Here is a 26,996-nt window from a genome sequence, read left to right as displayed (position 1 = left end):
AACCTTTTTTCTGTCCAGACACACCAGTCACGTCCCTGACCAATCTCTTTCTCTCACATACATCAGTCACTTCCCTGAGCTCTCTTGCTCTCACACGTTTTCTCTTACTTACATACACAGTCTCAATCACACACATTCTCTCATACACTTACACACATGCCGGCTCACTCTCTGTCTCGCTAACTCACCCTCACCCCCAGCACACAAGGCAGCCGGTATGCTGCTATTAAAAGCAGAGTCCTGACAGGCTGGAAACTGCAGCAGGAGTGACACCCCCCCCAAGAAGGCAGCACTCAGCTGTTTGCCTGTGCTGCGATCTTCATGGCATAGAGCAGTCAGCTGAGAATGTATTTCTATGCTTTTTCTTCTCCCCACCCCAGCCTTTTATTTTTTTGCAGCTAATGGACGGATTTCCCCAACAGCCGCACGGTAGGAAATCCCGGCAGCCACATTCTCAAATGGCTGCTCTGTGCCCTGATGATCGCAGCACAGGCAAACAGCTGAGTGCTGCCTTCTTATCGCTGCAGGGCCAGGGGGGGCCTTGGGACGCGATTTCTGCAGAGGCAGCAGCAGGATGGCCTTTTCTTCTTCCGGCGTGCCTGGTAAACATCACTTCCTCTTCCGGGCCACAGGGGCGGGAAGAAGAAAAGGTTATGTTTCTGTTGTCGGCTTCCACAAACACTGCTGCCGTTCCCCTCCGGGCTTGAATGTGCCGATAGCCCGGGCAGGAGAACGGCAGCAGTGTTCGTCTCGCTGAGGCGAGGAGAGGAGGGGGGGGGGGGAAGCGCAGCGGGCGCGCGCGCGACTCGCCGGTTGAGAAGCGCTGTCACAAGTAACGCAGGCAGCCAATGGAAGAATCGGATGATGATTTTACTGAGCTCTGTGCCAAACTGCTGAGAAGGGTGAAGAGGAGCAGGGCAGAGGGCGAGAAGAAGGATGGTGGCAGGGCAGCTGAGAATGGGAAAAAAAGCTCTTCCGTGAAGGGCCGAGCAAAAAATACCAAAGCCGTTGTGACAAAGGGCAAAAGGCTGAATGACAGAGCAAAGAGGAAAGAACAGCATGCGGGGTCTGCAAGCTCCTCCAGGGAGCCGCTAGAACCAATCGTGGAAGGAGTAACTGGAGATGTGGAAACACAACTGAGGAGTGAACAGCAGACCTCTGCAGGGGAAGAGAGCGCAAGAGTAGGAGGAACTGGAGACTGGAACACAGGAAATCCAGCTCAAGCTCTGCCCCAAAGTGATGACCAGAAGACCCAGGCAGGTAACATACCCCACCTTTTTGTGTTGTCTTCTCACCTGCCTACACCTCAAAGATTAGGGGTGTATTCTGGTTATCCATCACACACATCATTACCCCCTTACCTCATATGTATTCTAAAGCCGCTTCCCATTTGTATCTAGTATCCATACACAGAGTGTGCATCCTGTGAGTTTTGATTATAGCTTTTCTGAATTATCTGCATTTGGTAACGGCATTGGCCAATCCAGTGTCTTCATCCCCTATCATTTTATCTTTGAGATGCTCCAAGATATTATACCTATTAGGCTTGGGATTAGAACATAAGAACATAAGAAATTGCCATGCTGAGACAGACCAAGGGTCCATCAAGCCCAGCATCCTGTTTCCAACAGAGGCCAAAACCTCTGTTGGAAGTAGCTCCTGATTTATTAAAAACGGCAATAATGTGCACAATTGTTTTAGCATGTAGAATCTTAGAAAGCTGGCCTTTGTGTTTTTTATAATGTCAAGCTAAGCTCACTATGCAGGTCACACAGAAATAGCCAGCCTCATGCTGTGAACTTTAGTAACCTTTCTATGCTGAAGTGAGAGTTATTGTTTTGCACTGGTTTTACCTAGATCTTTCTTGAAGTTAATGTTAGAGCTTTTAGAGAAGTTAGGAATTGCATGCAGGCATAAGTTGCTGACATTGATAGAAAAGTACATAACTAACAGAGCTTTTAGTGGACAGAATTGGAGTTTTACCATATATTACTCCTGGGGGAATTCTGCGCACAAAAACTTAAAATTTTGCAAACTTTATATTGGTCAAAACACAATTTACATGACAGTCTTTAAGTAATTACATTTTAAATTAATATAGACATAAGATATTACTTAGATGCAGAATTTTAAATATTTTGAGCAGAATTTCCCTAGAAATTCACTGTAAGAGTTGTCCCTTCCACTCGCTCTCCCTACTCCCATGGCCATTTTGCCCTCTCAGGCTCCAACTCCTCCACCTGCCAGTCTCCTCCACCTCGAGGCTCAACCCATTCCACTCTATCACCAGTCCCAGAGTTTGACCCCGTTTTCAGTACTGCTCCTCACACAGGCTTCCTCTGTCCCTCCCTCTCTCACACACATGCTCCCTTTCTCTAGAACCCATACACACACCCTCATATAGGCTCCCTCACTCTCTCGCGCACACACACATCCCCTTATACAGGGTCCCTCTCTCTTGCATACACACCCACACAAGCTCTCTTTCTCTCTCACATAGGCTACCTATGTCTCTCTCTCATGCACCCCTTCACACAGGCTCTGTCTCACACATACACGGTCCCTTCACACAGGCTAACGCCCTCGTGTTCAGATGAGCTCCCAATCTCTCACACACATACATACTCCTTCACAATCTCCTCATATAGATTCCCTCTCTCTGGCACCCACACTCAAACACCCCCCCTGCTCTCTCATTCCCCTACTCTCTCTCATCCTCCCCTCCCCCACACCCCTTCCCTCCCTTTTTCTCTCTCACGCCCCCTCTCCTTTCTCACTCCCCTCTCCCTCTCCTCTCACCTACACACATTCGCTTTCACTGGGTCCTTCATCTTTGCAGTGAGCGAAGCACACTCTGTTCGCGGCACATGGGGGCCTTCATCTTTGCCGCCCCTTCAAGGCCCAAGCTTGGAAATAGGAGGGGCCCATACCTGGAGAAAAGCCCACATTCCCTCGAATTGGCAAAAAAGGCGATGAGAAAGAGCACAAAGATGAGCAAAACAGAAGCCATCTCCATGTCTTACGAAAGGGGAAGACAAAAATTGCAGACTGTACAGACTTAGAGACAAGAGAGAATTTGGCTTGGAGTATGTATTGCAGAGAAATAGGGGCAATTAGATTCTCCAAGATGATATCAGAATAATAATTTGTGTTCAGTAACCAGTCCCCTATGTGTCGGAGGTTGATGGCATGATTGCACATTTGCAAGTCAGGTAGCCCAAAATCCCCTTTCTGTAAAGATTTCATTAAGACCTTCAAGGCCAGCCTCGGTTTTTTGCCCCCGATAGAAAATGACTAAAGGACCCATGTAGACTCTTAATAGTGGATCCAGAAATAGAAACAGGCAAAGCCTTCAAAACATGCAACCAACGGGGGAGAACAGTCATTTTAAGTAAGTAGATGCGACCCGTCAGGGACAATGGCAGATGGTGCCAAGCCAATAAGGAGTTCTCAGTTCTCTCATGCAGTTTAGAGACATTGACCAAATATAAAGTAGAGAGATCCCTAGGAAGCTAAAACCCCAAATATTTAATTTGGTTCCCTGCCCACTTAAGAGGAAAGCCCCACCCCAAACATTGGTATTCCATGAGCCAATTGCCTTAGCATATAGTTTTCTTGCGGGTTTAACTTGAAACCCACAAGAGAATCATATGTAGCAATTTCCAATAGGGCTGCCTGTAAAGAGCGAACGGGATCAGTAATATGTATCAATAGATCATCTGCAAAGGCAGCCAGTTTGAAAGTTGCAGTCCCAATGTCTATCCCCTGTATGTCCTTGGAAGAGTTTAGTATCCGAAAAAGAAGATCCAATGAAAGTACAAAAAGCAGTGGTGACAGAGGGACACCCCTGATGTGTCCCCCAAGATAATGTAAAGTCTTTAGAAAACTCCCCATTGACCAAAATGGCAGCCTGCGGATTAGAGTAAAGCATATGAAGAAAGGAGAGGAACAGGTCATGGAATCAATATTCTCTTAGAACTTCAAAAAGAAATAACCAATTCATCCTATCAAATGCTTTTTCTGCTTCAAAGCTAATTAATAAGGAATTTACACATTTTTTTTAAGAGAGAAGTCCATGGAAGCCATTAATCGCCTAACATTCATCACTATCTGTTTGCCCCTAACAAAACCTACCTGTACTGGTAATATTAACTGGGACAAAAATAATCTTTGCCAAAATCTTAATATCAAAATTGAGAAGAGAAATTGGCCGATATGAACTAGGTAAAGTGGAAGCCCGCCCCAACTTTGGGAGAAAAACTATGGTAACTTTATTTGTACTCCATTCCTGAGAGAGTGTCAAAAAACTTACTTAGAGGCAAACAGACAAAATCTTATAAAATTCATTGGGTAGGCCATCTGGGCCAGGAGATTTGCATAGAGCTGAGGTTTTAATAGCTAACAACAATTCTGGAAGTGTAATTGTGGTTTTCAAATGCTGAAGGTTTTCCTCCGACACTTGGGGCAAAGCAGTCTTAGCTAGATAATTCTGGATGGAAGATAACTTGCAAGGTTCAGAGTTGTATAGGTCCTGATAATACCTGTAAAAAAAATGTCACCAATATCTTTGGAAGGATGTTTAACCTGACCGGTGTGGTCCTGTAAAGCAAATATGAGATCTGCCTTCCCAGGTTTTGACAAGGTTGGTCAGAAGTTTCCCAGTCTTGTTACCATACTGGAAGAGTTTATATTTGTAGTAGAGTAAGCTTTTTTTGGTTTTCTTATGTATGAGATCATTTAAGGCGCTCCTAGCGAAGGAGAGTTGGCTGGGCTCCATGAGATACCTAGGTTCAGGTATCTCGACAAGCATAATTTGTATAGTTTGGAGATATGTTGTTCCTGGGATGTGAGAATGACCGCTGTGTGTTTCTGCAGGGAAGGAAGAGGCACTTTTCACAGAGCATTACAGTGGATGTCCTATTCAGATGTGAATCCATGAATCTTCTTGTGAAAGTGGAGGGAAAGGGTGCTCTTCAGAGTACCTGAAAAGTCTCGTTTGGCTTAAAAAGAAGTGTGTGTGTGTGTGTGGGGGGGGCTTGTTTGCCATAGCTCCTGGTGAGAGATGGCACTTTATCAGACATGGTTAATGGGCTGCAATTTAAGACCTAAATAAGGTCTGAGTCATGAGCTGAGGACTGTCCTGTCTTGATCTTTGTGCTGGGATTTCAAACCTGTATTATATGGGAAGCGGTTAATGCCCTGTCCCCTCTGGCGACATGCTCTAGCTCCTGGCCAAACTGGAAGGATTAAACCACCTGTAAGAAAAATATAAATGATAATTACCGAGACTGTTATTTTATGTTGTTTTCTCATACATGCAGTTGAGGGCCATGTTCTGATGAATTACCATGGACAGTGACATTGCTGTAATTGCTTTTTGATTGGTTAGCACATGTTCCAATCAGATTATTGGGCTATGTAAGTGTAAAATTGAATTGTGTGTTTCCTGCTTTTAGGTTCTCAGCCCTGCTGCCCCCAGATGGCACCAGCCTGTCCTGCTGCTGGAGAATGTGTTTCATCAGTCGCAGCAAACACCCAAGCACTGCCCAGACCTCATACAGCAGAACTGGTCTTACAGAGGATGCAACAATTCAGGAGAGGAGACGCAAAGCGTCTGAGGCACGTGCCTATCGAGAGCTCGGCCAAGCTCAGAATGGAAGGCAGTGTCAGCCAGCAACACAGTATGTATTTTTCTCTCTAACTCTTTTCATTACCTCTGTTGTGTGGTAACTATGTGGTCACCTGTTGAAAACCAGTGGTTAAAATCATTAGTTCCCTGTACTTACCCGGATCAGTCCAGACAATGGGTTGAGCCTCCTGTCCAGCAGATGGAGACAGAGCAAAACTGCAAGGGTATCCTATAACAGGACAGAGCCTACCCTGCAACCCTTCAGTATTCGTCTGTCTCCAGCAGATGCGACAGCTCACCCTTCGGTTCCCTGTGTTTACTTCTTAGCCCTTACTAGTGGGTTCTTTCTGTTTTCATACAGGATCAAGCAAGTATTATTCTTCTTCCATGCTTTAAAAAAAAAAAAAAAAAAATCAAATAAAGAAATAACTAAAAAAAGAAAAAGTCAGAAATTGGACTCTGTGTCTTCCTCTCAGGAGACAGTCCCTGTCTCCTCGCTCTTGGGGGACCTAGGGGGGGCTTGGCCTCTTGTTTGTAAAATACAAGAGGCCATTGTAAAATCCCGATTCAGTGCTTCGGGATTCCGCAAATCCCGAAGCACTGAATCCCTTCTCATTTCTCTAACCGACAATATTCTCTTAAACCAAGAGAAAAAACACCCTTGCCTATTGATCCTCCTTGATCTCTCAGCGGTGTTTGACACTGTAAACCACAAGATCCTCTTAGACCGACTAGCAGAGATTGGTATCAAAAACTCAGCACTCAACTGGTTTAAATCCTTCCTACAAGACAGGTTCTATAAAGTTAAGATAAACAACTATGAATCTCAACCGATCAGTTCTAACCTTGGCGTCCCTCAAGGATCCTCTTTATCCCCGACCTTATTCAACATTTACCTGCTCCCACTCTGTAACCTACTCTCTAAGCTAAATCTAACCCACTACCTGTATGCGGACGATGTCCAAATACTTATTCCTATCACCAAATCCTTGCAAGAAACTCTTCACTTTTGGAATTCATGCTTCCTCTCCATATCCAATCTCCTTGCTGATCTCTGTCTAGTTCTGAATACCAACAAAACGGAATACCTCCTAATCACCCAAGAAGGCAACTACCAACTCTCCAACACTCATCCTCCGGCACCACCTCCTCTATCTACCCAGGTCAGAAACCTAGGAGTCACTATGGATAACCTACTGAATTTCAAAAGTTTTATCAGTAACACAGTGAAAGAATGCTTCTTCAAACTCCAGGTTCTAAAAAGACTCAGACCTTTATTGCACCCCCAGGATTTCAGATCAGTTCTGCAAGCAATCATATTTTCTAAAATTGATTACTGCAACTCCCTTTTACTTGGACTCCCAGATATCTCCCTAAAACCGCTACAAATGCTCCAAAATGCCACTGCCAGGATCTTAACTAAAGCAAAAAAAAGAGACCACATAACACCAATATTAAAAAATCTCCATTGGCTCCCTATAAAATACAGAATCACCTACAAAACCCTTTCATCCATTCATAAATCCATTTACAAAGCCTCATACTTAGACCTCAGGATCCCATTCCAGCTACATACTTCCTCCCGTCCACTGAGAACTGCGCAAAAAGGCTCTCTGAAAACCCCTCCACTCAAAATTTCGTCAAACAAAAGAGCCTTCTCCACGCAGGTCCGATCCACTGGAACTCTCTACCATCGGATCTCAGGCTTGAACAATGCCCCCTCACTTTTAAAAAAAAGACTTAAAACTTGGCTTTTCTCTCAAGCCTACGATTGAGTACTATTCACAAAGCCCTCCTCCAGGTCTATGCAATATAATACCTCTTAGCTCAACAACTAAAGAATTTATTTATTTATTTATTTATTTATTTGAAGCTTTTATATACCGAGGTTTAGCACATGCCTTCACCCCGGTTTACATTGGAACGAAACAATGATACATAGAACAATTTGAGAAACAAAAGTATATGCAACTAGCATATGGAGAAGGAAGTAACAGGAATAACTAAAAAATAATTTAATTCAAATAACGAAAAAGAAAATAGAAACGAAAAACGAGGAAGGTATGTACAAACTCGTGCTCTGAATACAAGAAAGTCTGAATGGGAAAAGTAGGAAATGAGGGGGGGATGTAATTTTCCAATCCCTCTTGTCTATTTTGCAGATACCTAATTCATAATTGATTCATTTTAATCGCCTGTATATAACATTTCTATTACTACTGTTGTTGTTTTAATGTTATTTGTTATTAGTATTTATTCAGTTTTCTCCAAGTTCATTTTCCTGTTCCATGTAAGACACACTTGTTAAGTCACTCCAATGTTATATGTAAACCGAAGTGATTAGCAACATTGTTGCTGGAACTTCGGTATATAAAAAATGTTAAATAAATAAATAAATAAATAAATAAATAGCCTAGGTCCCTTTTTCCCGGTGGTCCTCGGCTGTGGGGCGATACTGGTGGTCCAGGCTCTCCCCCTAGACAGCCTTCTCTCACTCTCTTTCTCCCGGGACCTTTTTTCCCCCCCTGGGGCTGCCAACAGGGAGGCTTCATTCCCTTGCTTGCCCGATTGAATAACTTAAAAAAAAAAAAAAAAAAAGGCACCTTTGCCTCGGGCTTGTTTTCTGGTGCAGACAGCTGGGATTGAGTGACGGGAGGGGCAGGATTCGCTTTCCTGCCTCCACTCACTCAGGCACTGCAGCTCGGCTGCTTTCCTTTGATCATGCCGCGATCTGCCATTTGTCTTGCTTGTGGAGAGCCTGCGATCAGGCTCTCCAGAGAAAGTTTGTGTTCCGCTTGTCTTCCGGGGGGTGATGGCCCCTCCTCGGTCTGGGACTCGGGGCAGATCCTCCAGCCGCATGGCTGTGCCGTTCCCGTGTCCCCAAACCGCGGGAATGGCGGCCATTTTGGGTTTTTCTTCAGCTGCTGTTTCTGAGCTGCACGAGTCACAGGAGCCTGATTTAATTATCTCCCCCCCCCCCCCCCCCCCCCCCCCGGAAATTCTAGGCCTATTTTCTCTTCTGAATTTGTGCTGCTTCTGCACAAATCTTATTTAGCTAGCTTAGAAGAGGAGGCAGGCTCTCTCCCAGGTCCCCCTCCCCCCAAGATTCCGTGGTTGGCCCCCCAGCCGACCCCCGGATACGCAGGGGCCCATTAGAGTGCGGGTGGTCCCAGGGGCCCCCCTCCACTGGATCCTCTGACTTCTCTGGCTACTCTGTATCCGGACCCCGATGCCCAGTTGATGGAAACACACCCCTCCCCCCCCCCAGAGGGGGATGACCCGCTGGTCCTCCGCTTATTCCAAAGGGAGGAGCTCGACCCTATTATTCCTTTTGTTATTCAGGAGCTGGGTATTGACACTCCGGTGGATGCGCTTACGGCTGCTATGCCGGCCTCTGTAGACCCGGTCCTGGCGGGACTTAGGGCTCTTCCGCGCACCTTTCCTTTTCATCCCATGCACAAGCTGATGCTCCTAAGGGAATGGGAAGCTCCCGAGTCGGGGCTCCGAGTCGGGAGGGCTATGGATAAGCTTTACCCCTTACCAGAGGAGTGTCTGGAAATGCTAAAAAATCCCTAAGGTGGATTCTTCGGTGACGGCGGTCACAAACCACACCACCTTCCCAGTGGTGGGTGCTACGGCCCTGAAAGACGTCCAAGACCACAAGCTGGAGTTTTATCTCAAACATATTTTCAAATTCTTGGCCTTGGGTGTTCGGGCGTCGATTTGCAGCAGTCTCATGCAGCGGGCAAATCTTTGGATGCAGCAATTACTCAGCACCCAGGACCTCCCGTCTGCAGAGGCAGAGCAGGCTGAAAGGTTGGAAGGTGCAATAGAGTATGGGGTTGATGCCCTTTACGACTTGTTCCCCGTCCAGGCGAAGGCGATGGCTTCCGCAGTCTCGGCCAGGAGGCTTCTCTGGCTCCGGAATTGGTCGGCTGACTCCTCTTCCAAGGCTCAGTTGGGCACCCTCCCCTTCAAGGGCAAGCTGCTTTTTGGCGAGGACCTGGAGCAGCTTATTTATATTTATTTATTTATTTTGAATTTTTCTATACCGGCGTTTATGTAGCAAATACATATCACGTCGGTTTACATTAAAACAGTAGTTGTATATGTTGCATAAGAACATTACATGGAACAGGGGAAAATGTAACTGGGGTCCATGAAGATAAATAACCTGGGTCCATGAAGATAATTCCTTGGGTGAAAACAAGGTACACAAGCTGCCTGAGGACCACCCGAAACAGTCTAGAGCTTTCTTCCTGGCTCGTACACATTTCCGGGGTCAGCGACATTATAATGTCTGACCGAGGGGGTCCTTTTCTAGGGGAAACTCCTCCAGAGCTCAGTCCTGGTCGCAGTTCTTTCGAGGCTGTCGCACCTTCCGAGATGGCCTCCCGCAGAGTTTCACTGCCAAGCCCGCCTCCCAATGAAATTCAGTGGGCCCATTCCTCTGTTCCAAACTTAGGGGGTCGTCTCTCTCGCTTCCTCGAGGAATGGGTCAAAATCACGTCGAATCAGTGGGTACTCGACATAATTGGGAACGGCTACGCTTTAGACTTTGCTCGAGACCTAATGGATCTACACACAGTTTCCCCTTGTGGACCTCAGAACCGGGCGGCAGTGTCTCAGACCCTCTCCAGACTGCTCGGGCTGGGAGCCATAGTCCCAGTCTCCATGGAGGAACAAGGCGGTGGTCAATATTCTATCTACTTCGAAGTACCGAAAAAAGACTGTTCTTTCTGTCCCATTCTGGACCTCAAGCGAGTCAACCGAGCCCTCAAGGTGCCTCATTTTCAAATGGAGACCCTGAAGTCAGTAATAGCGGCTGTTCACCCCGGCGAATATCTGGCCTCCTTAGATTTGACGGAGGCCTACCTACACATCCCGATCCGGCCCGAGCATCAGAAATTTCTCTGCTTCCACATCTTGGGCTAACAGTTTCAATTTCGGGCCCTGCCCTTCGGTCTCGCCACAGCTCCGCGCACGTTTTCCAAGGTCATGGTGGCGGTGGCGGCCATGCTTCGACAGGAAGGAGTGTTAGTGCATTCTTATCTGGACGATTGGCTAGTGCGCGCCAAGTCGGAATCTCTTTGCCGGCTGGCAGTCGACCGAGTTCTAGCTCTACTCACTTCACTGGGCTGGATTATCAACTTTCCCAAAAGCCATCTGAACCCTTCGCAGGTGTTGGAGTTTCTGGGGGCTCGCTTTGATACCCGGGTAGGCAAGGTATTCCTTCCGGACGTTTGGGCATTCAAGCTGATGGACCAGGTCCGCAATTTCACCCTCATGCCTCTCCCTACGGCCTGGGATTATCTCCAGCTGCTGGGGACCATGGCTTCCACTATAGACCTGGTACCATGGGCTTTTGCGCATATGTGTCCCTTACAGAAAGCGTTGCTATCCCGCTGGAAGCCAGTTTCGGAACAGTTTCAGATGGAGCTCCCGCTCTCCGACTCTACCATCTGCGACATGCAGTGGTGGCTCTCGCTCCGGCACCTCCTGAAGGGCATATCCTTACAGATGCCTCACTGGGTAGTAGTAACAACAGATGCCAGCCTCTCAGGCTGGGGAGCAGCATGCCAATCAAAATCTTGTCAGGGACGGTGGTCCCCGGTACAGTCCTGCTGGCACATCAATCGTCTGGAGGCCTGAGTGGTCCGTCTAACTCTCCAAGCTTTCCTCCCGCTCATTCACCACAGGGTGGTCCGTGTTGTCTCGGACAATTCCACTACGATGGCTTACATCAATTGTCAAGGGGGCACCAGGAGTCGCCTGGTGGCTTTGGAGGCCAGCAAGCTCTTTGTCTGGGCGGAACGTCACCTAGAGTGACTGGCAGCGTCTCACATAGCAGGCAAGGACAATGTGCAGGCCGATTTTCTCAGTCAACAGCATCTCGATCCTGGCGAGTGGGAGTTGTCCGCCGAGGCGATGCAGCTGATTGTGCGCAGGTGGGGAACTCCTCACATGGATTTGATGGCGACCTTGGGCAATGCCCAAGCTCCCCAATTCTTCAACCACTGGAGGGAACACTGCTTGGAGGGGGTGGATGCCCTAGTCCTCCCTTGGCCCACCGACATTCTCCTCTATGTGTGTTCCCCCCCCCCCCCCCCCCCCCGACCCTTGGTAGGAAAGGTTCTCCGAAGAATAGAACTCCACAGGGGTCCGGTCGTTCTCATAGCTCCAGAATGGCTGCGCAGACCGTGGTTTGTGGATCTAGTGAATCTGGCAGTGGACGTCCCTCTTTGTCTTGGTCATCTTCCGTATCTTCATAGACAAGGTCCAGTATTTTTTCGATCAGGCAGATCGCTTCTGTCTAGCGGCTTGGCTTTTGAACGGCGGAGATTAAGAAAAAAGGGATAATAAGGGTGAGGTTATATCTACCCTTCTGCGCGCTCGTAAGACCTCAACTTCGCTCGCCTATGTCCGGGTTTGGAAGGACTTCGAAGTGGCTTGCGCAGAATCGGGGATATCTGTTCACTCTGCCCCGGTCTCCTCGATCCTTTCCTTCCTCCAGAAGGGCCTCTCCAAAGGCCTTTCTCTCAGCTCCTTCCGCGTCCAAGTGTCCGCCCTTGGCTCCCTCCTCGGCAGTCTGGAAGGTTTACCGCTAGCGTCCCACCCGGATGTGGTCCGTTTTCTCAAAGGGGTCAAGCATTTGAAGCCGCCCGTCCGCATCACTTGTCCTTCGTGGAGTCTTAATTTGGTTCTGCGGGCTCTCTGTGGTGCTCCTTTTGAGTCTTTTCATCATGCTACTCTCAAAGACGATGCTCAAGACGGTTTTCCTAGTCTCTCTTTGCTCCGCCAGGCGCATGTCGGAGATTCAGGCGTTGTCTTGCCGAGAGCCCTTCTTGCGTTTTTCTGATTCGGGTGTTTCCCTTAAGACCGTATCTTCCTTCTTGCCGAAAGTTGTCTCCTCCTTCCACGTCAACCAATCGGTGGAACTCCCGGCATTCTCTGCTGAGGATGTTGCGGGTCCCGTTGGCTATAACTTTCACCGCCTGGTCGTCAAACGCATCCTTTTGCGGTACCTTCAGGCCACAAATGAATTTCGGGTGTCTGACCACCTCTTTGTCCTCTGGAGTGGCCCAAATAGGGGCAAACAGGCGTCTAAGACCACGATAGCTCGATGGTTAAAGGAGGCAATTTCATCAGCCTATATTTGCCAAGGCCGAATGATTCCTGAGGGTCTGAAGACTCATTCTTTGTCTTCTCAGGCCACTTCCTGAGCGGAGAGTCAATATGTTTCTCCCCAGGAAATTTTCAGGGCGGCGACTTGGAAATCGCTGCATACCTTTGCTCGGCATTATCGTCTTGATGTTCAAGCGCCAGTCTTCGGTTCTTTCGGAAGGCTTCGAGCAAGCCTTGTTCGGTCCCACCCTGTCTAGGGAAGCTTGGGTACATTCCATGGTCTGGTCTGATCCGGGTATGTACAGGGAAAGGAAAATTAGTTCTTACCTGTTAATTTTCGTTCCTGTAGTACCACGGATCAGTCCAGACGCCCTTCCCTGTTCTCTGTCGTTCGCTCGAAGTTTTCTTTCCGTCCATTGCAGGATATGTTCGGCCTTCTCCGATATCTTGCGGCTCTAATTGAGGCACCGGAAGCATCTCAGTGATGTCTATGATTCAAGAGCGTTTTTTCCTCTACAGAGTTCCTATAGTTACGATTGTTAATGTTTTTTGCTGAGTTCTCTGGTTCTTACTTGAGTTCTCTTGTTACTTGCTTGATCCTTGAGGGTTCTCTTTATTATTTTTGCTTTGACAATAGTCATACTGAAGGGTTGCAGGATAGGCTCTATCCTGTTATAGGATACCCTTGTAGTTTTGGTCTGTCTCCATCTGCTGGACAGGAGGCTCAACCCATAGTCTGGACTGATCCGTGGTACTACAGGAACGAAAATTAACAGGTAAGAACTAATTTTCCTTTAGTTGCTCCTAGTCTTCTGACCAGTGAATTTCTGCCAGCCAGGAAAGGGCCCTGGCAATGCTCTGTACAAAACAGGACTGAAATGCATTCTTCTGGAGTCTTCAGTTCTTTCTTCACCATACTCCTCTCCTACCCGTGCATGAGTGTGAGTGCTGGGCGTCTGACTGCACAAATTGAACACCAGCAGATTAAAATTTTTGTTGCATAGATGGTTAAGCTTAAAGACCAATGATTTGGAGTGGTGTTTGCAGAGCAACAGAGTGTTGTGAAACGCAACCCATGTCGGGTGACATAGAGGACTGACCTCAATGCTGCATGTTAAGTTTCACTTTTTAAGATGTTATAAAGGTTTGGTCTCAACGTTGCAAGTTTATTCTCATGCCATACAATTCAAATTTATGATTTTACTACAAAGAAAAAAATCAAAGGTGTTTTGGGACTGTAATACATATAAAAGAGTAATGATGATTTATGGCACCATCATTATAACATAAGTAAGTGGTGGTGGTCATTTTTATGAGTGAAAATTCTATGTGTATTTCCATTTTTGAAGGATTTTTTTTTGGGGGGGGGGGGGGGTTTCATTGATTTATGCATAAGTGATTTTTTTTTCTAATATTCCAGTTTTTTCACTCTTTTTTGATATTAAGCTTAAAGAAGAACAGAGACCTAACATCCGGCCTTCTGAAAATGGGAATTTGTCTGTCTGAGTAAGTGTGGGAGATAATCTCAGCACACCTACAGCTATCGACGCAACATTAAGCTAAACCATGTCCAAAGGTCTCTTCCATCTCTCTTGCATTTAGAGGACCTTATTAGATGTCAGTAAATCTGACTTTCCTTTATTTTAGTTACCAACCCAGCCCTGTCCGTAGAGGAGAATGATGAAGCTCTGGCTTTGGTCCTCCAGCAAGAAGTGAGAAAGGAGATAGCTGGTGAGAGCTTAGGGAGCTTGGAAGAAGAGAGTTGCTGCTTTTGCCAGATCTGTCAGAAAGATCTCTCAGCTATGAACTCAGCACTCCGAGAGCAGCATGCCAACAGGTCAGAAACCATCTCTTCCCTCTGCTCTCATGCTGCTGCAGTCGCGTCACACCCTTTGTATAAATACATGTTAAGCTAGATTATTCAAAACTTAAATGTTTATGTAAGTTAGCCTTATAAAACTTATCCGACTAGCTAAGAGGAAAAGGGAGGTGATATTTCCCTTGTATGGATCCCTGGTGAGATCTCATATATGATGCTGGAAACTGCTCCTTCAAAAGGATATAAACAGGATGGAGTCTGTCCAAAGGGGGGATACTAAAATGGTAAGTCGTCTTCATTCTAAAGCATATGGAGATAGACTTAAAGATCTAAATATGTATACCCTAGAGGAAAGGTGAGACAGGGGAGATATGATAGAGACATTTAAATACCACAGGTGGTGAGCCTTTTTTAATGGAAAGGAGGCGCTAGAACGAGGGGTCATGAGATGAGGTTGAAAGGGTGTAGACTCTGGAGTAATCTTAAGAAATATTTCTTTAAAGAGAGGGTGGTGGATGTGTGGGACAGCCTCCCATTGGACGTGGTAGAGACAAAAACAGTATCTGAACTCAAGAAAGCATGGGATAAATAGAGGGGATCTTTTTCTGCCATCATGTTTCTATGTTTCTACATGAGATATTCAGCTGAGTTAGACCTGCTATGCACAGCCATTCTCTCTCATAGACACTTACAGAAGTACACGCTTACAGAAATACACACACACACATAGTCACCCACCCACACCCACCCACACACCAACCCTCTCATACATCCACACACACACACACACACATTATATATATATATATATATATATATATATATATATATATATATATATATATATATATATACACACACACACATACACACACATCCAGAGTCTCTCTCACTCATACACACACTTTACACCTTTTCTCCAGCTGCACAGGAGGGGCTCTTTTGCTGCTGGCTGCAGGGGCATTACAGGCCCTTTTCTGCTGCCTGCTGCATTAGAAACACTGGCAGCACCATAGGCCTTTTCTTCTGCGGGGGAAATGCTGACAGCACCACAGAGTGGCTGTTTTGGCTGCTGGATCATCTTTTTGCTGGTGGGAAGTGGGAACCCTGCCAGCACACAACAGTTCCTCATCACAGCGGGACCTTTATTTTGCTGGTGAGGGGTGGAAACCTCATTAGCATGTGACTTCTCTGTGCCAGCGCTGGTGTTGGTCTGAATGCAGGGTGAGGTGGCCGTGGCAGGAAGGTTTTGGGGGGGAAATTTTGCCGCCTCAAAATCTTGACACCTGAGGCAGCCACCTTACCCTCTCTTATTATAGAACCACCCCTGAAAAAGTATTCCAGGAACAGGACCTTATCAAATTCAGCACAGTCTCCTGTTTCTCCTTCTCTTTTTTTTTTTTTTTTTTTTTCCAGCTTCAGTCACATTTTATGCATCATATATACAGATTTTACTGTGTACTGTTTATGTGGTTCTAATCCAGGGAACCTTGCAATAATTCCCAGATCAGTAGAGAATGATAGAACAAGATGAGAATGAAGGCCAAATCAAAAAGATGGGTTTTAGATGTGATTTGAAGGTGATCAGATACATGGTCTTATATGGATTTTGAGAGAGTTTATTCCTAATGTGAGGGGATAGAAGAGAAAAGATACATAAGTGAATTGGTGACGGCCAGGTGTTTGGATCTGTGAGTAGTATTCAGTTAGAGGAGTGAAGCTAGTGAGTTTGAGGTGGGAAAGGAGAGAGAGGGAGAGGTAAAGAGGCAGCAAGGTGATACAAACGTTTAAATGTGAGAGTGAGGATCCTTACACTGCTATTAATCAAACTGACTTAGGGAGCAGCTACTGCTTATTACTGGCATTAGTAACATGGGATCTACTTAACATTTGGGTATTTGCCAGGTACTTGTATCCTGGATTGGCTGTTGTTGAAAACAGGATGCTGGGCTTGATGAACCCTCGGTTTGACCCAGTATGGAAACTTCTTACGATCTTTACGTTGGCACCAAAACTTAACTGGTAATTACAATGAACACACCAGCAGGGGAGACATGGGTGTGTTGAAGATGTTGAAAGACAAGCAAGATGCTGAGTTTTGAAAGATCAGAAGGGATTAGAGGGAAGAATTACTTGAGCCAATGAGGAGAGCTTACAGTAGTCTTGAAAAGGAGCCCTTGGAAGGAAATAATGCGTTAGAGGAAAGAAAAGGGTCCATTTTAAAATTATGGAATAAGTGGAAAGATGAGGGATGGAGAAGACCAGGAGCAATAGATCCTCCCGACGTTGGTAAAGCAATGATATGCACACCCATGAATAGAGATGAATAAACCAAGACCAGTAAGACAGGACCAAATACAGAGCCATGAAGGATACCACCAGATATGGAAGAGGAATCAGACTTAGTGTTATTGACCAGAACAGAGTAGGAATGATTGGCGAGAGAGAGGAAGATGTAATGGAAGTAAAGAGAGAGGCTGCTGAGAAAATATGTTGAGAGAAGGTGTTTTCAGAATGGGACAGATAATGGCATTTCCCTGTACATACCAGGATCAGTCCAGACTGCTGGGTTATGCCTCCCTTCCAGCAGATGGAGTCAGAGAAAAACTGAAAAGGCACCCCTAGATATACCTGCGTCCCCTTCAGTATCTCTCTGACTCCAGCAGATAAAGAGACATGACTTGTGGTCCTGATCCCTGTCACAAAACAATTACAGATTACATATTTTTGCCATAACCTGTTTTGGCTGTTTGTATTCTATCTATTAACTTTTGACTAGATCAACTGAAAAAAACAACCAAAAAAAACAAAGAAATCTAAGAATTCCTATATTATATCTAAGGCAGATTATCTCTAAGGCAGGCAAGGAAGGGCATTGCCTTTAAGCCTTTATACCTGGAGATTTTTGGCTTCTAGCCCGGTGAGTGGGGAGAGTATTTACCGGTGGGCCGGTCACTCTCTCCCCTCTTCTACCTTGCACCAGAGAAGGGTCATTCCTCTGGCCAGTGGGGTCACTACCTATTCTAATAGACCAGAGACGCTTATTCCTCTGGTGGCTGTGACAAGAAAAAAAATATATATATATATTAAAAAGGCGACACTTCTGCTGGCTCCCTCTTATTTTTTTTCTGCTTCCCACGATATTTCTGCTGTCTCCATGCCATAGTTTTCTATATTCCCCACAATCCACCTGCTGGATTTCATGCACTGCCATTTCTGCAGGCTAAAAATGGACTCCTAGCCTCCCAAAGATGCATGCAGCTTACTGCAGGTGTTGTTTTTTTTTATCCTGTGCCCTGTAAACCCCCACATATGTTTGGTGTCACATGTTGCTGGATATCTTCTGGTTCCTACAGGTGTTTGGATGAGGACGAGAAAGCGACATCTGTGCTGCCATCTCTCCAGCGGCCCAGCATCCCAGAGTGCCCGATCTGTGGGAAGCAGTTTAACGCTGTGAAGAGCCGAGCAGCTCACCTGAAACGCTGTGCCACCCAAATGCAGGTTTCTCCGCAGCTGCTGCTGCAGGCGGTGCAGAGGCAGATGGTCCCCCCTGCAGAGGGGCTGCTTGCAGGAGACAGGTGGGCATTACTTCACTCAGTTGCTCAGCAAATTGTAAAGGTTTATTTTTTTGCCAACGATACCAAAATCTACAACAGGATAGACAGCCAGGAAGGTGTGGAAAACATGAAGAGGGATCTAGAGAAGCTCAAGAAATGTTCTAGGGTCTAAGATTTAATGCTAAAAATTAGTGTTATGCATTTAAGCTGCAAAAACCCAAGGGAGATAATACAGTGCAGGGAATGAAATTCTTCTAAGCACGAAAGAGCAGGATCTGGGGGTGATCGTATGATGATCTTAAGGTGGCCGAACAAGTGGATAAGGCGACATCAAAAGCCAGAAAGATGCTTCTCTGCATAGGGAGAGTAATAATCGACAGAAAAATGGAGGCGATGTTGATTCTGGTGAAACCTTATTTGGAATACTGTATACAATTCTGGAGACTGCACCTTCAAAAGGATATAAACAGGTTGGAGTCTGTCCAGAGGGAGGCTACTAAAATGGTCAGTGGTCTTTGTTCCTAAGAATATGGAGACAGACTTAAAGATCTAACATATATACCCTAGAGAAAAGGCAAGATAGGGGAGATATGATAGAGACATTTAAATACCTCCAAGATTTCCATGCACAGGAAGTGAGCCTCTTTCAGTGGAAACGAAACTCTAGAACCAGGGGTCATGGGATGAAAGTGAAAGAGGATAGATAGGAGTAATCTCAGGAAATATTTCTTTATGGAGAGGTTAGTGGATGTATGGAACAGTTCTCCATGGAGGTGGTGGCGACAAGAATGTATCAGAATTCAGGAAGGAATGGGATAAACACAGGGGATCTCTTGGGAGTGGTAGGGATTCTAAAACGGAATTATTTGTGTGGATGGGCAGACTAGATAGGCAATGTGAAGGCCAATATTCAGTAGGCCATTTAGTGGACAAGTTATTTGGTTAACATTAGCTGGATAACTGAATTTCCCCGATTAAATTTATCTGGCCAACCTTAGCTGGATAAGTTTAAGCATAACCTGATATTCTTTTGAATATCATGTCTAAAGTTATGTGGCTTTGTGTGATCAAATAATTTAACACTAACTGCATTTCCCTGTACGTACCCGGATCAGTCCAGACTGTGGGATGTACCAAAGCTTCCCTATCCCGGGTGGGACCAAGACAGTCCCGCTCGAAGCACTTGCCACCCAAAGGAACCAAAAACCGGCGCTTGCACATCCAGACAGTAGTGTCGAGCAAAAGTATGCAAGGATGTCCAGGTGGCGGCCCTGCAAATCTCTTGCGGAGAGACCGATTGGCTCTCCGCCCAGGAAGTAGCCTGAGAACGAAGAGAGTGAGCCTTTAAGCCCTCCGGAATTGTTCGTCCTTGGCAGAGATAAGCTGAGGAAATGGCTTCCTTCAACCATTGTGCAATAGTAGTCTTAGAAGCCGGCTTGCCCCGATTGGGACCACTCCAGAGGACAAAAAGGTAGTCTGAGACCCGAAAGAAACTGGAGGAGAACGCGCTTGACATCCAGTTTACGAAGGTCGCCTCCACGGTACCCGCAATTTCTTTCGGAGAAAACGCTGGAAGCTCAACTGACTGGATGACATGGAAGACAGACACCACCTTTGGAACAAAAGAGGGCACTGTTTTGAGAGAGACACCGGAGTCGGAGAATCGCAAAAAGGGTTCCCGACAGGATAATACTTGAATCTCAGAGACCCGCCAAGCGGAGGCGATCGAAACAAGGAAAATTGTCTTGAGTGTAAGGTCCTTTACCATAGCCCGTCGGAGGGGTTCGAACGGAGCAGAACAGAGGGCCCGGAGGACCAGATTAAGACTCCACGAAGGACAAATATTGCAAGCGGGCGGACATAGGTGTTTAACTCCCCTCAAAAACCGAACCACGTCCGGGTGAGCTGCCAAAGGATGACCCTCGACCTGTCCGAGAAGAGAGCCAAGAGCGGAACCTTCAGTATAAACAACTAAACTGGACAATACCACTTTAACCAGAACACTAATATTTTAATGTGTGCATACAACAATAGTGCACAACTCTTAAATTGTAGAGTTCAAGGCAAGTAATCAAACGGAGCCCTGACACGGCCGTGTTTCGTGTCAGGCTGCGTCAGGGGGGCCAATTCCAAAAATTCTTAGAGGAGATGAGTCTGCAGCTCAAATTGCGGTGAAACCATGATTATCTTAATAAAGCTTTAAAGCAAGGAGTCCCGACTGGACTCTCTTACATGTGAGACGGTAAGGAGGAAGGGTTTGTCTTCCCCAGGGACATCGCAAAAAACAGCAATCAACTTCTGGGGTCGTCCGGGGGTGATTTTGGGCCCATTTTGCCTCGAGATGCGGAATGGTGATCCGATTTCTCCTCCCAGTCTGAGTTCCGTTCGACCGCACGATCCAGGGCCCGCCTCCTCCCCCTCACCTATCGGATCCTTTAAAGGGCCAGTCAGTTTTTTCTTCAAAATTTGGATATCCTCAGGATTCCCAAGGTGGACGCGTCAGTTACTGCGGTGACCAAGCGGACCACCATTCCTGTTACGGGAGCGACGGCTCTTAAGGACTTAACAGGATAGGCAGCTAGAAGTCCTCCTCAAGTGCATTTTTGAGGTGTCAGTGCTCTGTGTTAGAGGGGCGGAGCTTGATGCCCTTAAGTCTCTTGGGGAGAATAAGGTGTATAAATTGTCAGAAGACAAGCCTAAGTCTTCCAGGCCCTTTGGGGCAGCGTGTTACTGTTTCCGAGAACAGCGCAGATTTCGGCAGTCGCAGCCTCCTGCTTTTCCGCCTGACAACAGATTCAGAGGGCCTACTTCCTTTCATGGTCGGAGGCCATTTCGGGAGGGAGGCTCTCAAGGGGCAACCAGAGGTAAGCAGTCCCAATGAAGGTGTTCTGACCCTCTCCCCGGTTCCAGTGGTGGGAAGTCGTCTCTCCCTGTTTCTCGAGGAGTAGGTCAGGATCATGTCGGACCAGTGGGTCCTAAATATCATTGCCCACGGTTACGAGTTGGATTTTGCCCGCCCGTTAAGGGATCTTTTTCTGATTTCTCCCGCCGGCTCTCTGGCCAAGCAAGAGGTAGTCGGGCAAACCCTGAGTCACTTGAAATCCCTGGGGGCTATTGTTCCGGTCCCTCCAGAGGAGCACAGGGCCGGCAGGTACTCCATCTATTTCGTAGTCCCGAAGAAGGAGGGGTCCTTCCGGCCAATATTGGATCTCAAGGCAATCAACCGAGCACGTCGGGTTCCCCGATTTCGCATGGAGACTCTACAGTTGGTCATTGCGGCCGTTCACTCAGGAAATATTTGGCCTCTTTGGACCTGACTGAGGTGTATTTTCACATCGGGATACGCGAGCGCCATCGGCGGTTTCTCCGGTTAACAGTCCTGGGGGAGCATTATCAGTTCCAAGTTCTTCCGTTCGGCTTAGCGACAGCGCCTTGGGTCTTCACCAAGGTAATGGTAGTCGTAGTAGCGGCCCTCCGGCGGGAGAGGATCTTGGTTCACCCATACCTGAACGATTGGCTCATCCGGGCCAAATCGGAGAGCCTCTGTCGGGAAGCAGTGAGCAAGGTTCTACTCCAGCTCCAGTCCCTTGGTTGGGTGGTCAACTTTTGCCAAGAGCCAGTTGGTCAACTTCCTGGGAGCACGCTTCGAAACCTCGGTAGGGAAGGTCTTCCTCACTCGGGAGAGGAAGCTCAAGTTAGTGGCGCAGATTCATCGGCTCATGTCCTTACCCCTGCCCATAGTATGGGATTATTTGCAGGTACTTGGTTCCATGGCGTCTACTCTGGAAGTGGTTCCCTGGGCGTGGGCGCACATGAGACCATTACAACGCGCATTGCTTTCTCGGTGGGATCCGAAATCGGACGAGTTTCGCCTGCCTTTGCCACTGATGGAACCAGCCAGGTCCAGTCTCAATTGGTGGTTGATTCCGGCCCACTTGTTGCAGGGGATGGACCTGGAGGAGCCGCAGTGGGTAATAGTCACGACGGATGCCAGCCTCACTGGTTGGGGAGCAGTTTGCCAGTCACAATCCGCTCAGGGTCATTGGACAAGTTATCAGGCGACATGGTCAATCAATCGATTGGAAACCAGGGCGGTACGCCTGGCGTTACGTGTTTTTCTCCCTCTGGTAGCCCAGTGTGTGGTGCGAGTCTTGTCAGACAACGCGACGACGGTAGCCTACATCAACCGCCAAGGGGGAACCGGGAGCCGGTCGGTGGCCTGGGAAGCCGAAAGGCTCATAACGTGGGCAGAGCGACATCTAGTCTGGTTGGCGGCCTCGCACATAGCCGGAGTGGACAATGTGCAGGCAGACTTTCTCAGCCACCAGCATCTAGATCCCGGTGAGTGGGAATTGGCCGCAGCTTTCCGGCTGATCACTCGTCGTTGGGGGGGGGGTTCCACACCTCGACCTGATGGCAACTTGGACAAATGCAAAGGCGCCCGGTTTTTCAGTCGTCAGAGAGACCACGGGTCGGAAGGAGTGGATGCTCTTGTTCTTCCGTGGCCTCGCGGTGTACTACTGTATGTGTTTCCGCCTTGGCCAATAGTGGGCAAGATTGTGCGTCAGAGAACCACGTGGGGTCTGTCATTCTGGTAGCCCCAGAGTGGCCCTGAAGGCCGTGGTTTGCGGATCTGATCTCGTTGGCGATAAACAGTCTGGTGCATCTCTCCCACCTTCCAAATCTTCTTCAATAAGGTCCAGTATTTTTAGATTGAGCGGCTCGCTTTTGTCTAGCGGCCTGGCTTATGAGAGGAGGCAATTGAGGAAGAGGGGATATTCGGATTTGGTTATTTCTCCCTGTGAGAGAGTCAGTTGGACCGTTAGATGATCAAGGCGTTAAAGGGGCACTTAGAGAAGATAAGGCCATCGCGGAAAGATTAAATGATTTCTTTGCTTCGGTGTTTACTGAGGAGGATGTTGGGGAGGTACCCGTAATGGAGAAGGTTTTCATGGGTAATGATTCAGATGGACTGAATCATATCACGGTGAACTTAGAAGTTGTGGTAGACCTGATTGACAAACTGAAGAGTAGTAAATCACCTGGACAGGATGGTATACACCCCAGAGTTCTGAAGGAACTAAAAAATGAAATTTCAGATCTATTAGTAAAAATTTGTAACCTATCATTAAAATCATCCATTGTACCTGAAGACTGGAGGATAGCAAATGTAACCCCAATATTTAAAAAGGGCTCCAGGGGCGATGCGGGAAACTACAGACCGGTTAGCCTGACTTCAGTGCCAGGAAAAATAGTGGAAAGTGTTCTAAACATCAAAATCACAGAACATATAGAAAGACTTGGTTTAATGGAACAAAGTCAGCATGGCTTTACCCAAGGCAAGTCTTGCCTCACAAATCTGCTTCACTTTTTTGAAGGAGTTAATAAACATGTGGGTAAAGGTGAACCGGTAGATGTACTATACTTGGATTTTCAGAAGGCATTTGACAAAGTTCCTCATGAGAGGCTTTTAGGAAGAGTAAAAAGTCATGGAATAGGTGGCGATGTCCTTTCGTGGATTTTAAACTTGGCTAAAAGATAGGAAACAGAGAGTAGGATTAAATGGACAATTTACTCAGTGGAAGGGAGTGGCCAGTGGAGTGCCTCAGGGATCTGTATTGGGACCCTTACTTTTCAATATATTTATAAATGATCTGGAAAGAAATACGACGAGTGAGATAATCAAATTTGCAGATGACACAAAATTGTTCAGAGTAGTTAAATCACAAGCAGATTGTGATAAATTGCAGGAAGACCTTGTGAGATTGGAAAATTGGGCATCCAAATGGCAGATGAAACTTAATGTGGATAAGTGCAAGGTGATGCATATAGGGAAAAATAACCCATGCTATAATTACACAATGTTGGGTTCCATATTAGGTGCTACAACCCAAGAAAGAGATCTAGGCGTCATAGTGGATAACACATTGAAATCGTTGGTTCAGTGTGCTGAGGCAGTCAAAAAAGTAAACAGAATGTTGGGAATTATTAGAAAGGGCATGGTGAATAAAACAGAAAATATTATAATGCCTCTGTATCGCTCCATGGTGAGACCGCACCTTGAATACTGTGTACAATTCTGGTCGCCGCATCTCTAAAAAGATATAATTGCGATGGAGAAGGTACAGAGAAGGGCTACCAAAATGATAAGGGGAATGGAACAGCTCCCCTATGAGGAAAGACTAAAGAGGTTAGGACTTTTCAGCTTGGAGACGAATCGGCTGAGGGGGGATATGATAGAGATGTGAATCGGTTATTTACTCTTTCGGATAATAGAAAGACTAGGGGGCACCCCATGAAGGATCTGCATAAGTTGGATGTGCGCCAGGTTCTCCTTCGCTATCTAGAGGTGACCAATGCTTTTCGATTATCGGATCATTTGTTTGTCTTATTGACTGGTCCTAGACGGGGACACAAGGCATCCAAAGCTACAGTTGCTAGGTGGTTGAAGGAGGCCATTTCCGTCACTTATCTTTGCGCTGGGCGGGCCATACCAGAAGGCTTGAAAGTGCACTCTACCAGGTCTCAAGCGGCCTCTTAGGCGGAGCGCCAGTCGGTCTCGCCGCTGGAGATTTGTAGAGCAGCCACTTGGAAATCCTTGCATACTTTTGCGAAACATTATCGTGTGGACGTCCGGGATCCGGAGGTCGACTGTTTTGGCAGCAGTGTTCTTCGTGCGGGACTCTCCAGATCCCACCCCAATTAGGGCAGCTCTGGTACATCCCAGTGGTCTGGACTGATCTGGTACGTACAGGGAAAGGAAAATTGGTTCTTACCTGCTAATTTTCATTCCTGTAGTACCAAGGATCAGTCCAGACGCCCGCTCTTGGGTTTTTTGGAGAGTCCGTTTTTTCTGTATGTTTTCTTCCTTCTTCTTACCTCGACAGAGTTCTTTACAGGCATGGGAAGGAATTTTCTTGATTGATATGTTATACGGCGGTACGGTTTGTTTATTTTACCGCGCATATTGTTGTTTATGTTTGGGGATTTGTTCTCCTTTATTGGTTATTCTGCTTTGTTATCGTATATACTGAGGGATCACAGGTGGCACACCAGGTTAAGAGGGGTGCCTTTTCAGTTTTTTTTTTCTCTGACTCCCTCTGCTGGAAGGGAGACACAACCCAGCAGTCTGGACTGTTCCTTGGTACTACAGGAACTAAAATTAGCAGGTAAGAACTAATTTTCCTTTATTTTTGTTGAAAGGTGGTATATTAAATTATTAATAAACTACAAATTAATAAACTTTTGAGGCTTGGTATAGTGTCACATCACAGTCTAACAATGTGATTTAGATTTGCTTTGAAAGTATATCCAACTTTACAATGAAGATGAGCTGTGGGAGGGGAGTTTAGGGGATTATTGAAAACCTGCTGTGGACTTCTTGTATATTGTTACTTGTTTGTAATTGTATTTTATGCAATAAGAAAAGAGAATAAAGAGGTACAGGAGGGAATATAGGATCGTTGACAGAACAGGGCAGAGGAAGGAAGTAGACAGTTGGCCATCATAGTTGTCAAACAAATGGTCAAATTTAGAGGATAAAGCATCTGTTTTTGAAGAACAAACATTTAAGGACTTTGCAAAGCCTGCTGTTAATTCCCAGAGAGAATCTAGTGTCACAGATGCCAGCCTTAAGGGAGATGCAAAGGACTCAACAGAGGAATCTGCTGCTCTTCTTGGGGCAATTCCAAGGATGACATATCTACAGCAGTTCCTAAACCTCCAGAGTCCAAGGAGCTTAAGGGGAGCCACGAAGACACATTGAAACGCTCTTGCCCTCTTATCTTCTGGCAGCACAGCCAAGGCTTGCTGCTCAGATACCAACTTCGCACTAGCCCCCTCCATCGTGGTTGTTAAGGTGGTGTCACTGCTGGGCACTATGGGGCCTGCAAGCTGAGTCCTGCCTCTGTGCCAGTGGTGGTTGATGGTCTAACAGGCTCAGGGACGCTTCCTCTGCAGCTGGCCACAGTGCTTCTTCACTGGGGAGACAGCAAGATCCTCAGCTCCTGAAGATGCAGTCGACAGGGATGTATAAGCCATTCTCAACTGCTGGCCTGAAGGGTAAAGAATTTCAGGAGGAAAAACTGTACCCTACCCTTGTGCTTAGAAGGTATTGCAGAAAAATCAAATGAAAAGTAAGTGGGGAAAGGCTCAGTAGATGAACACGTCCTTTGGCATGCAGGCATCTTGATTTTACCCCCTGTCTTAATAATTGTTTAAAGTCTTTGCTGCAGGTCTCCTGAGGAAGAGCTATTCGAAAAATCAATGTCCAGGCTTGCCTTCTTTTAGTCAAAAATGTTATATGGTCTAAGTTGTGCCATTGGTGAAGTTAAATATCTCTTTGACTGACACCGTTGGCATCATGGAATATGTTTTAAGAATTTCCAGTGTTGATTTGATTTAATTTGCACAACACATCTCACAATGTTTTGGACACTTTTGATTTGACAGGAAAAGAAACAAAAAAAAAGAACTTATTTGGCAAATGACATGGGATGGAGTGCTTCACTTTCAAAAAAAAACCTTGGTGAAGCTTTGCTTTGATGTCTTCTTTTAAACAATTTATTAAGATTTTGTTTCAATTTAGTATATATTGAAATGTTTTCCTACATTTATCATTTATGTATATTTAGTATATGGGTAAAACTCTCCTTATTATAGTTTTTCATATTGGCTTTAAGATTAGACAATTTTTGTTAAAAAGAAATTGACAGGTTGGAACACACCCAAGAGAAGGACAGTTTTCAAAATCATTTACCAAGGTAAGTACTGATTACCCAGATGAAAGTCAAAAATGGCCCTCTTCCCCTTTACCCAACTAATAGCCTGAATGGAATATAAGAACTTCCATGCAGCACCCGCAGAG

General features: G+C 46.4%; 1 protein-coding gene across 4 annotated transcripts in view; it reads left to right on the top strand.

The window, feature by feature from the left end:
• Positions 1–626: 626 nt before the first annotated feature.
• SLX4 (SLX4 structure-specific endonuclease subunit) overlaps positions 627–26,996 on the top strand; it is an 83,641-nt gene continuing 57,271 nt past the window's right edge. For 2 of the 4 annotated variants that reach the window (XM_029576593.1, XM_029576591.1), the window contains exons 1-4: positions 627–1,260; positions 5,457–5,681; positions 14,402–14,591; positions 17,930–18,151. In XM_029576593.1, coding sequence (XP_029432453.1) covers positions 849–1,260; positions 5,457–5,681; positions 14,402–14,591; positions 17,930–18,151 — 1,049 coding nt within the window. In that variant the 5' untranslated portion in view covers positions 627–848. The remainder of the gene's footprint in view (positions 1,261–5,456; positions 5,682–14,401; positions 14,592–17,929; positions 18,152–26,996) is intronic. The other 2 variants (XM_029576595.1, XM_029576594.1) reach the window with 2 other exon arrangements.

This window comes from Rhinatrema bivittatum, chromosome 14 (genome assembly GCF_901001135.1).
Source record: "Rhinatrema bivittatum chromosome 14, aRhiBiv1.1, whole genome shotgun sequence".
Taxonomy (NCBI): Eukaryota; Metazoa; Chordata; class Amphibia; order Gymnophiona; family Rhinatrematidae; genus Rhinatrema; species Rhinatrema bivittatum.
The sequence above is the reverse complement of the archived record's forward strand: the minus strand, read 5'-3'. Positions and strand labels throughout refer to the sequence as shown.